This window comes from Emys orbicularis, chromosome 3, assembly GCF_028017835.1.
Source record: "Emys orbicularis isolate rEmyOrb1 chromosome 3, rEmyOrb1.hap1, whole genome shotgun sequence".
Taxonomy (NCBI): domain Eukaryota; kingdom Metazoa; phylum Chordata; order Testudines; family Emydidae; genus Emys; species Emys orbicularis.
In genome coordinates, this window is record NC_088685.1 from 48,943,905 (window position 1) to 48,965,460 (window position 21,556).

Below are 21,556 nucleotides of genomic sequence, written 5' to 3' on the forward strand. Positions count from 1 at the left end.
CCCAGGCTTACTGTAGGGCCTGAACTTTCTTGGAGGCAAGGATGCAAGTAGAACTCACTCCAGCTTTTACCACTTCTTTGCTTCCCATCTGAAGTAAATAGTGGGTTGATCTGCACTTCTTTGCACCTATTGAGCACCTATACAATCACTGTTGGTTGGGTCTTTCTCCTATTTGTTTTATAGAAACTTTTCCAGCTCTGGCCATAGCTACCACAGGTTTAGTCTCCTAAAGGTCAATCAGCATTTGGTAGTTTTCATATTTGTGTCAACAAGTTTAATTTTCTATCCTACAGAAAAAATGATGTTCAACTTTTCCCTATTAAATTCTACTTTTCCTCTGACTGTAATAGAGCATTTTGGATCCTTTGGTAGGAAAGGCACTACCCAGGTAGGGAATGCAGTGTCATAAAACATCTATTCTGTTAGCAACTGGCTGAATAATGCTCTTGTGTATTGTCCATAGCTTTGATAATAGAAATAATTGGTTTAAAGGTGTATTGTTCCAATAACAGCCATAAAATCCACAAGCATCATATGTGATAGAGGTGAGGGATGGAGGGAGATGTTTGTGCGTTGTCTCATTGATATATACCCACAGGTGGGTCATTGCCTAGAGTAATGTGCAATGTATAGGGGCCTGAATATGGAGCAGGACTCATTATTTATTTTGCATTTTCTATGTCTGCCATCCATCTGTCATCTTTGTGGAGGCTAACATGTTGTAAGTCCATTTCTACAAAGACACACATTTCCACTTCCTTCCCAAAATACAAGCTTTGTCTTGCTATGCTGCTTGTAGCAACATTGGAGAGGGCGGGGTATGTTGTTAGCGTGAGCAAAAATGAGCAAGCCTGTGCAGGATGCATGCAGAGTTTACATACTGTACCAACTGATTCAGCTGGAGCACGTGCTCTGAAATGCAAATCTCCTATTCATTCAGTGAAGCACATTTCAGCTCTTGGTAGGAAAATTCTTTCTTGACCAATGTTAAGTATCCAGTCCCTATGTCCTTAAGTGGAAGATGGCTAATACAGTGAATGTCAGGTGCACGCAACTAAACATAGGGAAAGCACTGGAATTGACAGTTGACAGTATATCTCAGAAGGTACCTGACAACTTTCTCACAGCCAGTCTGTTTTAAAAGTATGTACACAAAGTCTGATTAATCAAAGTGCATTTGACATATACAAAGATAGGAAGATGGGTTTAGGCAAATTACTGAAACCTCAGACTATGGGCTTGATCCTGGAAATCCTTAGCTGTGTCAGTAATAGGTTTGCTAATGTAAGGATTAATCCTGAGAATGAGTCTTTGAAGACTCAAGCCCACTGTACAGAAACAATATACGTGGCGGAAGGGACTTAAAAAAATCTTTCAAAAGTCAGCGTACTTTGTTTCTCAATTTAATCTCTGTGCTGATTTATATTAAAAAGATCTCAAAAAAACCAAAACCATATACTTTTTAAATATAGTGAAATTTTAACTAGCTGATACACCATAAAAAATATGAAAAGTTTAGTTTGCCTGACAGACCAATTGTCTAAATCTCTGTTCTTTAGCGTACCTTCTACAAGTTCTTAACCTTCCATCAAGGTGCCCTTCCTGTGCAATAACTCTTACGTTCTGGGGATGGGAAAAGACAATTGCAAGAGAGTTAGAGATGGTAGAATCACTTCAATTTGAGAGTCTTCTTTTGTCTGAACTTATCCACGTACCAGACACTGATGTCCTTAATTCCAGACAATATGTTCCATGTGTCTCACCTGCCTTGACTGCCTTCTTTTTCCTTATGATAAAGAGGAAATTTATTTAATTTCTTAAAAGGATGCTGCTTTTGACACTTATAAGCAACGTTTTTTTCTGAGAAACATAATTAGTCTTATGTGGGACAAAATTCATTAATGCAGAAGTCTGCAGCTTTTTTTGAGATGGAGAGCCATATTGTATTTATAGCCTGCTGCTGTATGTCTTAGCCTAGGTAATTGCATTTGATCTGTATGTCATATTTAATAAATACATTTTCTTCAATAAAACAACAAGCAAAAACCAAAGAACCCCCTGTCCTTATTTAAAAACAAAGGAAAAGGAAAAATATCAATGTTGGGCCAAATGCTTGGCAGGAATAAATCTATAAAGCTCCATTAACTTAAATTGAACTCCAATCTACAACATCTGAGTTTCTAGCCCATTAAAAATAAGAAAACCAAACCTTCTTTCCCTTAATCCCCACTGCAGAGACTTGCATAGACTAGTTAGAAGGAATGGATAGTGGAACAAATGAAGCCAACAACACTTAGATACCACAGTAGTAACCCACTTTAGAAATACCTTAGAGAGAAGTGACTTCAGTGGAATCAGGATCAGGCCCTTACCATCAAACTAACAATGCAATGGTTAGAGTGATATTACCCCTGGGAAAGTCCTACAAAAGTGCACTAACTGGTCAATTTAGTAGCCTGCATTAGTGAATTGTCTTCCTATTAATATTCAGTTGAATATCTATGAATTTTGTACTTAGTAACTTTTCACTCTTGATCTTAAATAGATTTGAAAAAGTGTTGCCCTGTTGTTTGAGTTCACAAAACATTGATTTCAAAGTGATACTATCTCAACTTCATGAGAGGCCTAATTTTGTCTTTTTAATTTTTTTGCTCCTTTATGCATCACGGACTGATTCTCCACAGCCTTGCACCATGTGTAGTCATTTGCATCTGTACAAAATGTGTGTAAAGATGTTACTATTCCTATTTTATACCTACTTTGTACCCACTGTGCAAGGCAGTGGATAATCAGCCTCTGCATATCTCCCACTGTAACACATCATAATTCTCAGTCAGTGGACATGAACCAAGCCTCCTTTAGCTTACTGCTATCCACTGAAATCTGCCACTACAGTAGCAGCAAAAAACACTCCTTTTCCCCCAGGCTCAAGAGCATAATATTTTGGGTGATGATCTCTCCTTCTGCTGCCCCAGAGACAGAATTCAAATTGAATCCTTCATGTGTCTGGCTGATGCAAGCTTCAGATTGGCCTTTTCCCATTTCTTTTAAGCTTCAGATTTAGCAATCTCCTCAACAGCAGTCTTGGTTTAATTTTTCACCCCTATTTCATCCTCCTTTATCCAGATGAACTTTCCTCCCTTAGAAGGAATTTAGTTGCAAGACCAACAAATCTGCAGACACAAATATTACTTGGATTACTATCCAGAATTGAAAATAAATAATATTTGAACATTGGATTTTACAGTTAAGTTAGCAGGGCCGGCTCCAGGGTTTTGGCCGCCCCAAGCAGCCAAAACAAAACAAAACAAAAAAGCCGCGATCGCGATCTGCAGCGGCAATTCGGCGGGAGGTCCTTCGCTCCCAGGCGGAGTGAGGGACCGTCCGCCGAATTGCCGCCGAATACCTGGACGTGCCGCCCCTCTCCGGAGCAGCCGCCCCAAGCACCTGCTTGAGAAGCTGGTGCCTGGAGCCAGCCCTGTAAGTTAGTACAGTGTGCTATAGGGAGTTTTTAATTTGTATTTTATTAGGCTTAATTTAAGTGGTATTTGGAAGCCATTTTCAGTTGCACTTTCATATTATTTAGGCTATTTCCAATGTAGATTACTAAAGTAAATGAACACTGCACTTCTTGCAAAAACATTAGGAAGATCTACATATAAATAAAATATTTTATGTGCTCAATAAATAAGTTCAGCATAATATGTACATTTATTATTTACATAAATAATGCATTACTGCAAAATATCATTAAATAGGCTTCCAACAAGGATTTTCACGTTAATTTTCTAGCAACACATTAGGTATCTGTGTCCTAAGTTACTCTGCACTCAATACCTGTTCTTCCAACTTCCCCTACTCTCCTTTGGTTAACTTTCTCTGAGTCACATTATGTTGTTACCATTGGGGTTGGGAAGGTTCTGCCATGTACCTGCTTTCTGTTCTACCTGACCACTTGCATGCTGCTCTCATGGGTTTCCAAGTTATAGCTTACCTCCCTAGGCCAAAGATTGTAAGTAAATTGTAGAAGTTCAGTGGAGTTGTATGTCTGTAAATGAGAGGAGAAGTTGGCCCTCTATTCTTTATGTACTTACTCCCCTTGTACGTACTCCCTTTCTCTGTGGCAGCAGCCACAAACCCCCTTCCAGTTTAATTGAAAAAAAGAACATTTATGTGAGCAATAAAAAACTCCTGATTTTTTATTATTATTGTTGTTTTAAATTAACAGTAAGATAAAAGCAGCCGCTCCAGAGGCTTAGCAGGGTGGAACTAGAAAACAGATTGCTGAGTCATAGTCTGATTCAAGATGTGGGAGGAGACAACTCTGTTTCAAGTAACTCATGAAAGTGAGGTCGGCTGGCTTTGCTTCAAGCAGCAAGAGGATTAGATCAGCATGGTGAATAAAAAGGTAGATAAAGATAAGGACATCAAAGGCTGTGGTTTCAGAGAAGCCTGAGAAAAGGTATGTGTACAAGGGAGGACAATGAGAGACTATAGCATAAAGAAGCAGGAATCAGGGCTGGGGTTTTAACACTTTTAAGTATGGTCCAACAAGCATAGAGTATTGAAACAATTGACTGGAGGGAATTTACATATTCATTCTCCACACACAGAACATGTGCTGTTTATACTACAAGTCTAGGAATCAGGAAATCTGGGATGTATTGCCAGTCCTGCCATAGACTCTACATATGAACCTCAGCAAATCACTTAACTCACAAGTGCCTCAGTTTCCCCATCTGAAAAAGGGGAGAATAATACCCACTTGGCTTAGGTTTGTGAAGCTTACTTGATGAATTTTCCAAAGCACTTTGAAATCCTTAGATGGTGGAAGAGAAGGTTAAAGTATTATCATTAAAATTGCCTAAAACATTAACTGTTTTCTTTCAATTTCCTCTCAGGTACATTTCATTGGTGCATGAATGGAAATTTAAAAGGTTTGTCATTAAATATCGGTGAAAATGGAAACATCATCTATGCTTTCATCTTTACACGATGAATGCAGATCAGACAATTACATTGAACCTCATTACAAGGAATGGTATCGTGTAGCTATTGATGCTTTAATTGAAGGAGGTTTAGAAGCCTACCAAGAATTTCTTTCCAAAGAGAGATGTTCAGAGTTCCTAGCAGAAGAAGAAATTAATTATATTTTGAACACTGTTCAGAAACTTCCTCAAAACACAGTTTATTCCTCTGACAATGCTGTTGATGATACCTCTTCCTCGGGTACTTATTGGCCTATTGAATCTGATGTGGAAGCTCCGAACCTTGACTTGGGCTGGCCCTATCTGATGCCTGGAATATCTGGAGGTACAAATATTGATCTACTTTTTCATCCACCACGAATACAGCCTTTCACAATAAAGGAAACCATTAGGAAGATGATAAGAGAAGCAAGAAAGGTAAACAGTTTAAACAATATTTATATTCAAAGACTATGGAAATAATTTGATATTTATTGAGTCTTTTTGTGCATACTATCAGTGGGAAGAAAAATCTGGCTGAAAGAAAAGTGGATGTAAAGAATTATTGGATTGAGGCCTTTGGTAGGCACATAAGAAATGCCTAGACAATTGACAGACCTGTTGTTTTGATCTCAGCTTTCCTTATGTTGAATATAAACTGAATCTTCATATGAATGTTATAACAACAAATTTGGAACATTGGACTAGATCCTTAGCTGGTGTCATTCAGTCTAGCTCCAAGATCTATCCAATTTGTTATTTTGCTGTGATTAGGTGTTCGTGCGTGCATGTGAAGTTGTCTGTCAGTCCAATTCTTGTGAAAATGTTGCTGACTTACATGTACCAGAATCATGTTTCTTGAAGCGCTCAGGAAGCAAGATTTTTGTGATTTTTGAATACAACTCCTGCTTACAGTAATAGAACAGAAAAGCACAAAAGAGTGGTAAGAAGAAGTGTTATATAAATATAAATGTAGGAAACAGGAAGATAGCATTTGGTCCATAAAGTCTGGTATCCTGCCTTCAGAAATTGCCAATAGCTGACACATGAGGAAAAGGTGAATGTTATCTCACAAACTGTACTTAATTTAATGTGGAATGTTGGACACAGAGGGGGCGGAAATCTTTCTGCAGGGATCAGGAATGTATATCAAGAACTTGCATGCACGCTCATCTTGCAAAACAAATAGAGGTATTATTTTAAGCCTACTAGCCTTGACTTATGACCTTTTAACTGTACATATCATATTTAGCTTAGCCATTGATCACTGTGTACGCTGCTGGAAAGCTATAGAAAAGTATTAGCACACTTTAAATTGCTTACAGTTTCAGAAGAGTCTCTATCTTGGATCAATATTTCTTTAAAATGGAAGCAAAACATACAAAAGTTTACTAATTTTAAGCTGTGATATATGAGGCACCTATCAAAGCTTTTTGTAACAGAAAGCTGTATAAGCAAATACACATCTATCCAAAGAAAAGACATGACTTAAAGCCCCACACTTACCTTAGTAGTGTGGCATGGAGGGGCACTGGAAGAGTGTAGGCTCAGATTCAGCAGTCCATCCCTGTTCAGCAAACCACTTAGGGCCTAAAGTGAAACTTTTTGGTGTTTCATGTATGATGTGCTAAGTAAAAACATGAAATGACTCCACATTTCTAACATTAAATTGGGTCTTTATTAAGAGAACTAGTTATAGGCATGCTGCAACTGCAGCTAGTATTCAAGCCAGGGGAATAACAAATTGGCTTTGTGGTGCCTCCTCCAAACCCTTCTCTCCTGCAACCTGTGCTCCTCCCTCTAAGTTTCCTGCAGATGGCTGCAGGTCATGGTTAAGCCTACCAAGGGCACATAAGTGTGTACTCAACTTTAAGCTCCCGCTGAAGTGCTTTGCTGAACAAACATGGGTTTAATCATGTGCTGAAATGCTTTGCTGAATTGGGGCCATAAAGAGGAAGTGGACTGGTAAGGGAACGGTGAGAAAAGGCAGTTATGTGGTGGTATTTTTCTACCACTGTGGTGCTGCCACCAGTCCATCCCTACCATTTGCTTACTGGTACTGCTGCATGTTGGGAAGAAAACAGTCCAGTTGCAAGGGAGGGAGGAGTTGGGAAGAGTTGGTCTTCATGGCGTATTCCTTTCTGAATGAGTCAGAATAGTGTATTTATGTTAATGCTCCTGTTAGCAGCAATAATTCTGCCAATTTATTCTAATCTCCTTTCCCCATTGGAGGGCCTGATCCATGAAAACCCCCTTCCCCCTAGGGAAAGCAATCGACAGCACAGTTAGCCATGCTGCCAGGACTGGCTTCCCCTTGTGGAAGGGGCTTGGAGTACCAAAAAGACATACTGACTTCTCTCTTAAGACCTGAGATTGTGAGGAGTGGCATGTCTTTTCTGTGTACGTGTTTCTTTCTGGCCTACAGTCCATGCTGCGTCCATTGGTTCTGCCCTATGCAGGGGATGCTGCCACATGAATGCTCAAAATTTTGGGCAAATATTCCTCCTCTGTGTGTTGATATGGGAAAGGTTGGATGTGACCCTTAGCGTTTTTAAGGAAGGATCTATGTATAGTACTTTAGATCTCTAATATTTTATTTAAATGACTTCCATGTTAATTAACAGAATGTTTTGTAGTTGATGTTACTGATGAATGAGCAATGATAAGATAGAACATAGACTTGATTGGTTGATCGGTGCAATACCAAATAGGAAAAAATGAAGTTTAATAGCAGTCTTAAAACTGAGTCTTGTGGTGATATAGATAAGGTTCTTCACGAAGTTAACATTCGGTCTTGAAGGGGGAAATGGTATTTGTCTGGGTCTTAAAACTTTTTTTCTTGTATCTGCAGGCATGTGATTCATGCATAGTTATGCTTAAAGAAAGGTGCACTGTAGGGGAGGTACTTATAATTAGCAGCAGTACAAATGTTTTAAGTCAGTTTGTAAACATTAGAATTAAATTTTAATTTTTTTTTTAATTTTAAATATATGGAGATATCATATCTCCTAGAACTGGAAGGGACCTTGAAAGGTCATTGAGTCCAGCCCCCTGCCTTCACTAGCAGGACCAAGTACTGATTTTGCCCCAGATCCCTAAGTGGCCCCGTCAAGGATTGAACTCACAACCCTGGGTTTAGCAGGCCAATGCTCAAACCACTGAGCTATCCCTCCCCCCGTCTCCCCCCCGAAATTCCAGAAAGCACCATGTAACTTGCTTGGCAGAGGTAGGTTATGTTGAGACATTTTCATTAAAAGGTGTTACTTGTCACATAATGGGGAGTGGTCAAATGAGACTGTCCTCAGGAAGGAGAACTTCATTTATAACTTGGTGATGAGGCCCCAAATGTTTCATATCTTATCTCACCCCCACTGAATTTCAGCTTTAATGGGAATAGAAGCAGACCTTAAGTGTGCAAGATAAACTAGCCTGAGACTGGTGGTGGTGATTGATCCATCAGATAATCTAGATTCTCTTTAAATTTTGGGAGATTTACAGTGGAAAGATTACCAAAGTTACCTTAAGGGTGAACTAATTTTTCTCAAGGATGGATGGAACAACATGTGATTTAGTAAAATAATTATGTATGTTAATTTTGTCCGCTGCTTTCTTTACTGAGGCATGTTTTATAAATATAATCACTGACTAATGATGAATCTACACTGCCAGAGGAAGAATGTCCGATGTAAGGCCATGCTATGCTGGGGGAAAAAATAATAATATCCATAAAAGATGTCAGAAAGGAAACTTGCCAATAATGTTTTTTCCTTATCAACTTAGCTTATTGTGAATACATTGAATTTAAAAATTAAGTTTAATTGCTACCATACTAATATGTTTCAGAGTAGCAGCTGTGTTAGTCTATATCCGCAAAAAGAACAGGAGTACTTGTGGCATTTTGGAGACTAACACATTTATTTGAGCATAAGCTTTCGTGGGCTAAAACCCGCTTCATACTAATATGAAAACACAGGATGGTGAAATAGCCATAGTAAGAAAAAGTACAAAGCCACCTTGAAGCAGCTCCATGATTTTGAGCCTCCTCTGAAGAGAAATTGAGGATGGAGCAGGGTAGACAGGGCCTCCAGAAATAAGGCAACTGGCTTGTTATACTCATCCTTCAGAGATTTCTCAATAACGCTGGGCTGTTTTCCAAATTCCTCTGGAGCTCAAGATGCTATAAAAGGGCTGACTCATTGCACCTGGTGGATAATATTTTTCCCCCCAGATAATTACTCTTCTGGGCACTGGTATCAAGAAGACTACTCCTCTGTTTTGGGTCAACATGAAACTTCCTTATCTTACTGTCCAGTACCATGGGTAACTCATTAATAAAATATTCCTTCCATGAGTTCCCTATTGACATCTCTTCACAGTTGCCTCCAATATTATCAGATCTGAGACTTGCATACTGTGGTGTGGCAAAGAAATGAGAAAAATACTACATTAATATATCAGGTGTGACAGTTGTTCAGAGTGTCACAGCGGGGAGGGAAGAGGACAGAGAAGTGGGTGTGAAGCTGGGAGGTGTACTTCCTGGCAATATCTCTTCCTCTCATTTTATGAGCCTGGTTTCTATCTCCTCCCTAAATCACTCACATGTTCCTACCAAGTCTAATAGTGGACATCCAAATATTGATCAGCGCCTCTTGGAAATCATTCAGATTACTTTCTACAGAATCATCTAGTTCAGACAACACCATGAGGTTTGGTTTGCACCACAAAGGGAGGATGTTTGGAAAACAATTCTCAGGGCTTACTGCAGTACTTTTAGAATTTTTGACAGCATGTAATAAGTTAAGATACACACCAGACATTGGAAACAATTCTTGAAAATGCCTAAGCATACTTTTTCTGTATTTCAAAAGATGTTTTAAAAACAACAAGCAACCAAAACCCCAAACCTGTGCTCTTTACACTAAATTACATTTACTTACGTGAATAGCCCTATGAGCCACAATTTTCAAACCTGAGTTTCTGAAATCAATGTAAGTTGTGGGGCTCAGTCCTTTCATAAGTAAGGCTACTTAATAAATTTATGTGGCCAAACTTGTGCATCAAGTTTGAAAATTTTGGGCATTACCTTCAGTTGGACTATCAATGTGAGAAAAGACTGCAAAACTGGGACCTTAAAAAACATTAAAACTGCACTGTAAAAAAGACTCTTACTAAATGTAGTGGGACTCATGGCAGAAACTTACTGACTCAGAAAGAAGTACCAACTCTGTTTGAATTTAACTCATGAAAGATACAGGTCCACACAGAAAGTAACTGCTTATGCTGTCTTCCAGCTCACAAGACTTAAACTGATTCAGTTGCTTGGATCTAGTTATGAACCAAAAGGAGATTGTGTGTACAATAAGAAACTAATTCTTCTTTGAGTGATTGCCCATGTCCATTATGGTCGGGGAGGGGAGAGGATGTGCTGCACCTTGTACACCAGTGCTGGAGAATTTTCCCTAGCAGAACCCAGAGGGGCGGCCACACTGTGACCTGGTTTTCCTTGTGCTCTGAGCTAAGGTTATAAAGGGTAAAGCCACCATGCCCATCCTTCTTATCGGTGGTCAGAACATGCTCTTTGATCATTCCTTTAGAGAACTTGTTGGTTTTAGTTAGTGGTACTCATTTTTGGGTCCTTAGACCTCTTTTTCGTCTTTTTTTTTTTTTTTAATCAATTGTTCACAATTAGTTGTCAGTGGACTCCAGGCTCTGCCTTGTACTGGAGGAACCTATGCCAAGGTCCCTTGTCTTCAAACCCTGCTTTGGGTGTCACAAACCAGTGCTTGTGAGTGACTCTCAATCTCACTGCCTCGGTGAGGGTGAAGTCAGGGACAGGCATCTGATTTTTTTTTTTCAGGGGCTTCAAGACAAGAACCAAGAAGCAGAGAGAAGAACGTCTCCAGTACATCCTTGTGGAGGCCACTGCTGGCCTGGCATCAATATCAGTTCAGTTGACCAGAGGGAGTTCCTCACCATGCAGGAGTGCTCCCCTGGTCTTACCTGCAGAAAGAGGGAGGAGGATATCCTCCTCACTAGAGCACTCCTCCAAGAGGCACAAGTGCTTGGAGCACCCTCACCCTCCAAAGCCAAAGAAGAGAATGGTCTCCACATTGTTAAAGGCCTTGCTGCGGAACTCTGCAACTGCAGAAGCTGCTAGCCAGTCTGGTATTGAAGATAAAGTGTGCCTTTCAGCCCACTGCTCCCTGTTGATGCAGAGATAAAGTTTCTTGACACCTTAAATGACTGCTTCTTGGAGCAACTAGTCCTAGAAGCCACAAGAGGAGAGGCAATTCTTGATTTAGTCCTAAGTGGAGCTCAGGGTCAGGTCCAAGAGGTGAATATAGGTGGACTGCTTGGTAATAGTGACCATAATATAATTAAATTTAAACATCCCTGTGGTGGGGAAAACACCACAGTGGCCCAACACTGTAGCATTTAATTTCAGAAAGGGTAATGACACAAAAATGAGGAAGCTAGTTTAACAGAAATTAAAAGGTACAGCACCAAAAGTAAAACCCCTGCAAGCTGCATGGAAACTTTTTAAAGACACCATAATAGAGGCTCAACTTAAATGTATACCCCAAATTAATAAACATAGTGAGAGAACCAAAAAAGCGCCACCATGGCTAAACATCAGAGTAAAAGAAGCAGTGACAGGCAAAAAGGCATCCTTTAAAAAATGGAAGTTAAATCCTAGTGAGGAAAATAGAAAGGAGCATAAACTCTGGTAAATGAAGTGTAAAAATATAATTAGGAAGGCCAAAAAAGAATTTGAAGAACAGCTAGCCAAAGACTCAAAAAGTATTAGCAAAAAAATTAAGTACATTCGAAGCAGGAAGCCTGCTAAACAACCAGTGGGGCCACTGGACGATCAAGGTGCTAAAGGAGCACTCAAGGATGATAAGGTCATTGCGGAGACACTAAATTAATTGTTTGCATCGGTCTTCATGGCTGAGGATGTGAGGGAGATCCCCAAACCTGAGCCATTCTTTTTAGGTGACAAATTGAGGAACTGTCCCAGATTGAGATGTCATTAGAAGAGGTTTTGGAACAAATTGATAAACTAAACAGTAATAAGTGACCAGGACCAGATGGTATTCGTCCAAGAGTTCTGAAGGAACTCAAATGTGAAATTGCAGAATTACTAACGGTGGTTTGTAACCTATCGTTTAAATCAGCTTCTGTACCCAATGACTGGAAGATAGCTAATGTACTGCCAATATTGAAAAAGGGGTCTAGAGGTGATCCTGTCAATTACAGACTGGCAAGTCTAATGTCAGTACCGGGCAAATTAGTTGAAACAATAGTAAAGAATAAAATTGTGAGACGCATAGAAGAATATAGATTGTTGGACAAAAGTCAACATGGTTTTTGTAAAGGGAAATCATGCCTCACCAATCTACTAGAATTCTTTTGAGGGGGTCAACACGCATGTGGACAAGGGCCATCCGGTGGATACAGTGTATTTAGATTTTCAGAAAGCCTTTGACAAGATCCCTCACCAAAGGCTCGTAAGCAGTCATGGGATAAGAGGGAAGATCCTTTCATGGATTGAGAACTGGTGAAAAGACAGGGAACAAAGGGTAGGAATAAATGGTAAATTTTCAGAATGGAGAGGGGTAACTAGTGGTGTTCCCCAAGGGTCAGTCCGAGGACCAATTCTATTCAACTTCTTCATAAATGATCTGGAGAAAGGGGTAAACAGTGAGTTGGCAAAGTTTGCAGATGATACTAAACTGCTTCAAAATAGTTAAGACCAAAGCAGACTGTGAAGAACTTGAAAAAGATCTCACAAAACTAAGTGATTGGGCAACAAAATGGCAAATGAAATTTAATGTGGATAAAAGTAAAGTAATGCACATTGGAAAAAATAACCCCAACTATACATACAATATGATTGGGGCTAATTTAGCTACAACTAATCAGGAAAGAGATCTTGGAGTCATCGTGGATAGTTCTCTGAAGACCTCCACGCAATGTGCAGCGGCGGTCAAAAAAGGAAACAGGATGCTGGGAATCATTCAAAAAGGGATAGAGAATAAGATGGAGAATATCTTATTGCCCGTATATAAATCCATGGTACGCCCACATCTTGAATACTGCGTACAGATGTGGTCTCCTCATCGCAAAAAAGATATACTGGCATTAGAAAAGGTTCAGAGAAGGGCAACTAAAATTATTAGGGGTTTGGAGCGGGTCCCATAAGAAGAGAGATTAAAAAGGCTAGACTTTTCATCTTGGAAAAGAGGAGGCTAAGGGTGGATATGATAGAGGTAAAATCATGAGTGGTGTGGAGAAAGTGAATAAGGAAGTTATTTACTTGTTCCCATAATATAAGAACTAGGGGCCACCAAATGAAATTAATGGGCAGCAGGTTTAAAACAAATAAAAGGAAGTTCTTCTTCTCACAGCGCACAGTCAACCTTGCCTGAGGAGGTTGTGAACTCCTTCCCTGAGGAGGTTGTGAAGTCTAGGACTATAACAGGGTTTAAAAGAGAACTAGATAAATTCATGGAGGTTAATGGCTATTAGCCAGGATGGGTAAGGAATGGTGTCCCTAGCCTCTGTTTGTCAGAAGGTGGAGATGGATGGCAGGAGAGAGATCACTTGATCATTGCATGTTAGGTTCACTCCCTCTGGGGGACCTGGCATTGGCCACTTTCGGCAGACAGGATACTGGGCTGGATGGACCTTTGGTCTGACCCAGTATGGCCATTCTTATGTTCTTATGTAACATAATTTGTTGGGGAAAAGTCAACATGGTTTTTGTAAAGGGAAATCATGCCTCACCAATCTACTAGAATTCTTTGAGGGGGTCAACACGCATGTGGACAAGGGCCATCCGGTGGATACAGTGTATTTAGATTTTCAGAAAGCCTTTGACAAGATCCCTCACCAAAGGCTCTTAAGCAAAGTAAGCAGTCATGGGATAAAAGGGAAGCTTCTCTCATGGATTTGTAACTGGTTAAAAGATAGGAAACAAAGGGTAGGAATAAATGGTCAGTTTTTAAAATGGAGAGGGGTAAATAGTGTTGTCCCCCAGGGGTCTGTAATGGGCCCAGTCCTATTTAACATATTCATAAATAATCTGGAAAAAGGGGTAAACAGTGAGGTGGCAAAATTTGCAGATAATACAAAACTACTCAAGATAATGAAGTACCAGGCAGTCGGCAAAGAGCTACAAAAGAATATCTCAAAACTGGGTGACTGGGAAACAAAGTGGCAGATGAATTTCAGTGTTGATAAATGCAAAGTAATGCACATTGGAAAACATAATCCCAACTATACATACAAAATGATGGGGTCTAAATTAGCTGTTACCACTCAAGAAAGAGATCTTGGAGTCATTGTGGATAGTTCTCTGAAAACATCCACTCAATGTGCAGCGGCAGTCAAAAAACAAACAAACAATGTTGGGAATCATTAAGAAAGGGATACATAATAAGACAGAAAATATCATATTGCCTCTATATAAATCCATGGTACACCCACATCTTGAATACTGCATGCAAATGTGGTCGCCCCCATCTCAAAAAAGATATATTGGAATTGGAAAAGGTTCAGAAAAGGGGCAACAAAAATGATTAGGGGTATGGAACGGCTGCTGTATCAGGAGAGATTAATAAGACGGGGACTTTTGAGCTTGGAAAAGAGACGACTAAGGGGGGGATATGATAGAGGTTTATAAAGTCATGACTGGTGTGGAGAAAGTAAATAAGGAAGTATTATTTACTCCTTTTCATAACACAAGAACTAGGGGCCACCAAATGAAATTAATAGGCAGCAGGTTTAAAACAAACAAAAGGAAGTATTTTTTCACACAACACAGAGTCAACCTGTGGAACTCCTTGTCAGAGGATGTGAAGGCCAAGACAATAATAGGGTTCAAAAAAGAACTAGATATATTCATGGAGGATAGGTCCATCAATGGCTATTAGCCAGGTTAGGCATGGATGCTGTTCCTAGCCTCTGTTTTCCAGAACCTGGGAATGGGTGACAGGGGATGGATCACTTGATGATTTCCTGTTCTGTTCATTCACTCTAGGGCACCTGGCGTTGGCCACTGTCGGAAGACAGGATGCTGGGCTAGATGGACCTTTGGTCTGACCCAGTATGGCTGTTCTTATGTTATGGAAGTTACTGAGCCAAAATTGGTGTGTTGGATGTTAAGCCTAACTGGTGGACAAAATGATGAGGGGATGGGCTATTCCATCCATCACTCACTTTTTGAGTCCTTAAAAGAGAGAGATTCTGTGGGGAAAGTTTAAAAGAACAGCAAGACAACAAAAGGCTACTGGAATGAATGTCAGCATCATGGCTGCCACCCCTACTATTTTCAGGGACCCCAGACCTTCATCATCCTGATCCTGAGAGGTGTCCTGACCAGAATGGGCCAGAAATAGAGGTACTCAGATGACCTTGCCATCTCTGACGGTTCCAGCTGAATCCCAAACCACACCTGGGATGACAGTTATTACTCATCTTGAATACTGTCGAAGAGACTGTCAAACAAGGGAGTGGGGGGGTTTCCATCTAAAGGGAAAGGGAACAAAAATGTTGTTTAAATGAAAGCCTTACTTAAAAGATTTGAAATGTATTAACTGTTTTTCCTTTTGTTCTTTATCTTTAATAAAAAGGTTAAAATGACTTTTAATTGTGTATTTGTCATGGTGCTAAGCAGGCTAAGGTCTCTGCATACTAAACCCCGAAGCTTGTTTAACACTGTTTAGTGTTGGACAGTGACTAGGTTATGTTAACACCTTTAGCCCATATAGTCCATCTAAATTAATACATCAGGCCCATCACATGTTGGTTTCCACATCAGGATCTGCTACACTGGCAATAACATCAGGTCTGGTACTGCTTCCAGTAATCTCGATGGCAGCTCCAAAACCAATGACAACCCCCTTCACTGCAGTGCACAGTGCTGATAACTAGGAAGCCCCCGATGTTATCACTGAAACTGCAGACCCATCATAGATCACAGGACTGATCTCTTGCGATGCCTGCTGGTACTGTTCCACCCTGGCCCTTGGAGTACTCACACTCTTCCTCAGAGGCTGAAGTCTCCCACTTCGTGGAATCCAGAGCTTCCTCCAGGGATCATCCCTGCTCTTGTAGGACTAATTCTGACAAGAGCAGATTGAGAGAATGCAGTGCCACAATTGGCCTCTGGTACCATACCAACCCTATTGTAGGCCCTACTGGGTGACATGCAGGATGCCTCTGGCATCTAGATCCTCATCTACTGCACTACAGAAATCAGTCACTGAGAAGAGAAGTCTCCCCACCCGGTCACAAAAGACCATCCAAAGTCAGTACCGGGCAACTGCTACATTACAGAAACCTACTCTTGATGGAGGAAGTTTCTCCACATGGAACTGATAGACTAGTCGATGTTGGTGTTGAGGATTGGCATTGCCAGTGCAAGACCATCCTTAGGAGGGTTCTAATCTGCTTCTTCCAAACACTTTGTCCTCTTCAGCGCTTGAGGCCCTGGTATGGAGGTAGTCTTCTACAGATGGAGCTTATGGAGAAAAATCCCCACAAATCAGGCACTTTATACCTAGCTACATCAACGAAAGTTGCTCTCCCAGGTAGTGGTGTTAGTAATTGAAAGACACCACCAAGACAGAGTGAAACTGACTCCCAAAGATGCACAAAATTGGCTCTTTTTGGTAGAAAGATTTATTCAAGTGTGAGGTTAGAACTACACATAGCGAATCATCAAGCCCTTTTGGCCTGTGTTGATTATTCCAGTTGGAATGAATTGGCCAAATTCCGTAACAAGCTGTCAGAGGACTCCCAAGGGTGACCTCTGGTCTTTCATGGTGGACGGGTGGGTAGTTGCAAGGTCCACACTGCAGATTCAGCTGCCAGAGTCATGGCAACAGCAGTAACCATGCACTGCTCATCATTGCTCCAGTGGTCAGAGGTATGACAGATCACTGAAGATCTCCTCTTTGAGGGTTGTGCCTTATTTTCCTCAAAGATGGATGAAGCCCTGCATACATTAAAAGATTCGAAGGACGTGCTGAAATCCCTGGGTCTAAATATATGCACCAAAGAACACACTTTTTTCCTCCGTTTCCTCTGAGGCAGCAGTATTACATGCCTAAACAGGCACATGAGTAGAGGCAGAAGCATAAACTGAAAAAGAGGAGGGCTCCAGCCATCCACCTCGGCAGCTTCTTCCAGACAGCTGCACAACTGACAGCAGTCTGTTTCACTCCCTTGTGAGAATGGCATATTGCCCATACCTGACAAGTGGGTGCTAAAAGTAGTGGAATTGGAATTTACCCTGCAGTTCCTACCTTCCCCGCCCCTTTTCAATGGCCAATATTATGAGTCTGTACTAAGGTAAGAAGTGTAGCCTTTACATTCTTTGGGAGACATAGAAGAATCAGGGTTGGGTTCTACTCCCGATACTTTCCATTACCCAAAATGAGAGGGTGTCCCAGGCTCATTTTGGACCTTTGAAACTTGAACAAATACATCAAGAAGCTACAATTCTGTATGGTTTCCCTTGCAACTGTTATCCCTTTGCTAGATCCAGGAGATTGGTATTCTGCCCTCAGCTTGAGGGACATGTATTTCCATATGGCAATCCACCCTGCTCACAGGAAATTTCTAAGGTTCATAGTGAATGAAAACCACTTGCAGTTCACAGTTCTATCTGTCATCTACCCCAGGGTTTTTCACCAGATGCGTGGCAGTGATAGCAGGACACATCTGCCCTGGAGACATCCAGTTATACCCTTATCTGGACAACTGGCTGGTATAGGATTGCTCCCTTCAGGAGGTGGAGAGAAGTATCCATTTAATGCTCCTCCTATTTTCATGCTTAAGCATGGAAATAAACAAAGAGAAATCAATCCTCTCACCCATCCAAGAACAGAATTTATTGGGACAGTGCTGGATTCAACCCTAGCAAGAGCTTTTCTGCCACAGAGTTTTCTAGCTTTACAAAACCTCTGTATATCCTTCAAGACCCATCCCTGAACCTTGGTGAGGAATTGCCTCAGGCTCCTGGGGCATATGGTCACATGTACTTATGTGAGTTGCATGCCAGGCTTCATCTCATAGCTCAAGTCAGTTTTCTGTCCTTAGATACATCACCTGAAGACATTAGTGTGTATCCCAGAGAATTGCCTATTTTCCCTGGATTGGTGGATGAACCAAGGCATTATTTACAGGAGAGGTCCTGTTTTTACCCATCTCTTCCTTCAGTGACTTTGGTAATGGATACCCTAGCCATGGGGTGGGGAGCACATCTGGGAGATCTGCAAGCTCTAGGCTTGTGGTCCACCCACCAGGCAACACATTTTAAAGTTATGGGCAACCACCAGATCCTGCCACTAATTTCTGCATCATATACAGAACAGCAATATTCATGTACATACTGATAACATCATAGTGGTGTTCCATGTCATCAAGCGGGGGGCACCAGATAAGCAAGCAGTCAGGCCTTGGAATTTCTGCATCTGGAATTCCCTGATTCTCATAGCATCACAGTGACCAGAATGGCTGAGTGCTCTGAGTGAGCAGATTGTTTCCCTTGGATCACAAATGATCTCTCAATATGACCTTTCTAAGAGCAATATTTCAAATAGGAGAAGTCCCATCAATGGATTGATTTCTAACCTCTCAGAACAGGAAATGTTCCCTATTCTGTTCGAAGGTGGACCATAGCCCTGGGATCCATCTTGAATATGTTTCTCCTTTCCCGGGACGAGGGGCCATTCTGTGCCTAGCTGGCTACAATTTTTGTGTTTCACTCTTGTGTTTCTGCTAGGACTGTATTCTCTAACCACATGACTTCCAGGTTCCGTAAAGTTCTAGAAAGATTTTCCACCTATCAGAGATCTTACTCCATGATAGTACTAAATTCAAATCCTATTTGCCCTTATGAACCTTTAATCTCCTGTTCATTGTTACACCTTTCAGCAAAATTGGCCTTTTAATGGCCATCACCTCATTGAGGACAGTAGGGGGGCTATGTGCCCTGGTAATAGATCCTGTATATACTTTGTTTTAACAAGGTCAAGGTACAACTTCGGCCACCAAGTTTCTCTCCAAAGTAGTATCTGATTTCCACCTCAACCATCCACATATTTGCGGATCTTCTTTACAAAGCCACATGCTCATAAAGATGAACAATAACTCCATGCTTTGGATGTTTACCAAGCACTGGCTTTTTATCTAGAATAGAACAAAGCCTTTTCGGGTCTCTTCCCAGCTGTTCATCTCCTATCCACAGCGAATGACAGGACTTCCTGTAACAGTGCAACAACTGTCCAAGTGGATCACTGCTATAAGATCAATTGGAAAAGCTCTCTGTGCTAGAGCACACTCAGCCTCTGTGGCTTTTGTGGGAAATGTTATTTTCATGGACAGATGCAGAGTAGCAAGGTGGTCTTCTGTCCACACCTTTGTTACACATTATGTAGTTGCTGCTGTATCAAGGGAAGATAAAAACATGAGGAAACCAGTTCTGCATTCCCTCCTCCAATGAAACTCGTAGCTCCACCTCCATTGGAAATTGCTTGGGAGTCACCTAATGCAGTGGTTTTCAACCTGTGGTCTGGGGGTCCACAGACTATGTCTAAAGGGTTCGTGAAAGGTGACTGTGAAAATAAAGTTTCAGATCACAGAAAAGGCATTCTGTTTTTCTGATCAATCAAAAGTATGTGAATACCCGCACCTACCGGTCAAAACCCAAAGTGATGGTGTGACTGTAGAAGTCCACAATTTAGCACCCTTTCTCACGCTGTGTCAAATGCTGTGCCAAGCACATGCCACAGTTATGGTTGAATTTTGTTCAGTCAGTTTTCAGTTGAAGACTTCTATGGTAGGGGTCTGCGGACCACAGATTGAATTTCCGAAAGGGTCCACACCTCCATTTGAAATTTTTTAGGTGTGTGTAGTGAGGCAGAGTGGCCTCCCTCTGAACAGCAGAGCGAAGGACCATTATACTCCTCCCTGGAGGGTGGAGCTAAATCCACCCTGCCCCCCTCACCGGAAGTCCCAAGGCGGGACAGGGAGTATAAAAAGCGAGCCCCAGTGCTCAGTTGGGGCTGGAGCACTGGAGGGAGCAGACGGCTCTTCCAGGGAGCTGGGATCTCAACAGGATCCCAAACAAGGCCCAAGTGGAGCTGCGGCCGAAGGAGACAGACCAGTGCCCAGAGGCACTGCCAGGACCACCGTCAGATGGATGCCCTGAAGAGCTGTGGGGACTGCCAGTGGCTATGTACCCCGAGGAGATGGAAGACTTTTGGACTGCAGGACCCTACACCCAGACTGTGGTAGGAAGTAGCCTAAGGGAACCAGACTCTGGTCTGGTTCTGCTGCCAGAGTGTGAGTCAGTGTGTTGTGGGATTCCCCACTGACCCAGTGGTGGAACACTCTGCCACTGATAGGGCTCTGGGCTGGAATGTGGTGGAGTCGGGTGGGCCCGCATCCCCCTGTCACCCCACCCCTGCAGTGGCAGCCTTCCCACCTGAGGCCCAAGAGGCCTGCATTCATCTACCCGAGACGTCTACCTGAGCCAGAGTGCCAGACTGCGTTGTCTGCTGTGTTTGCTCTGCACCTGCCTAAAGGGCCCAGAGCTGATAGACTATTTGTACTATGCCCTGCCCAGGGAGCCACAGCTCCCTTATAGACTGTTAATTACTGTCAGCCCCATCCAGAAGGTGCTGGGCTATAGACTATTTGTGGCTCTGCCCTGCCCAGAGGGCCAGAGTTTCCCCTACAAACTGTCACTTGCAGTCTGCTGGTAGTGAGGCAGAGTGGCCTCCCTCCCCCACTTGATAGCGAGGGACCATTACAGGGTCTGCAAATGAAAAAAGTTTGAAAACCATTGATCTAGTGTAATAGACATGTGCAATCATGCTAGGCAATAAAAACAGTTACATTGTTGTAGTTGTGGCTGTTTGAGATGTGTTCCATATGTCCATTACACAACCTACCCTTCTTTCTCAACACATCAGAATCTATCATCTCAGTCTGGTACGAAGGAACTGAAGGAAGGGTGGGCTGGCAATGCCTTTTATACCCTTGTCTCAGAGCACAAGGAACACTGTGGTGCACATGTGACTGCTCCTTTGGTTACTGCCTGGGAAACTTTTCAGCTCTGGTCTTGGTGTGCCTGTCGTGCTCTCTCTCGCACAAAATGTAATGGACAATTGCAACATTTTTCAAAGAGCAACAGTAACGACTAGGTGAGTAACCACTTTTTAGTCATTGTTGCCTTTTCGGTTCAGTAACATATATGAATCACAGAGAGTAGATGGGCACTTCTCGCATAAAAGCACTGCCCATTGAAATGTCATGGAATGACTCCCTTGTATGGGCATCAATCAGAGTAGATATAGACACAGACATAATCTATTAGTGTATTCAAATAGTCATCTATTAGAGGCTAATAAAATACTACTTTGAATTAAACAAGGTCAACTTCTGTACGTATTTATATAAAAATAAATGTTCATACTGAGAGAGAAACTTATCACAGACTATGGGTGTGGTAGACTGGGTTGAGCAACCTTTTTCACCCTCTCAGCAATACTCTGTGCCAACCATTTTGAGTA

At 41.7% G+C, this 21,556-nt stretch overlaps 1 protein-coding gene across 1 annotated transcript in view; it reads left to right on the forward strand.

Annotated features, from left to right (window-relative positions):
• Window positions 1–4,961: 4,961 nt before the first annotated feature.
• The window catches only part of FAM83B (family with sequence similarity 83 member B), a 74,357-nt gene continuing 57,762 nt past the window's right edge, over window positions 4,962–21,556 (forward strand). Inside the window, exon 1 of the mRNA XM_065402131.1 lies at window positions 4,962–5,405. Within this exon, the coding sequence (XP_065258203.1) occupies window positions 4,962–5,405 (444 nt within the window). The remainder of the gene's footprint in view (window positions 5,406–21,556) is intronic.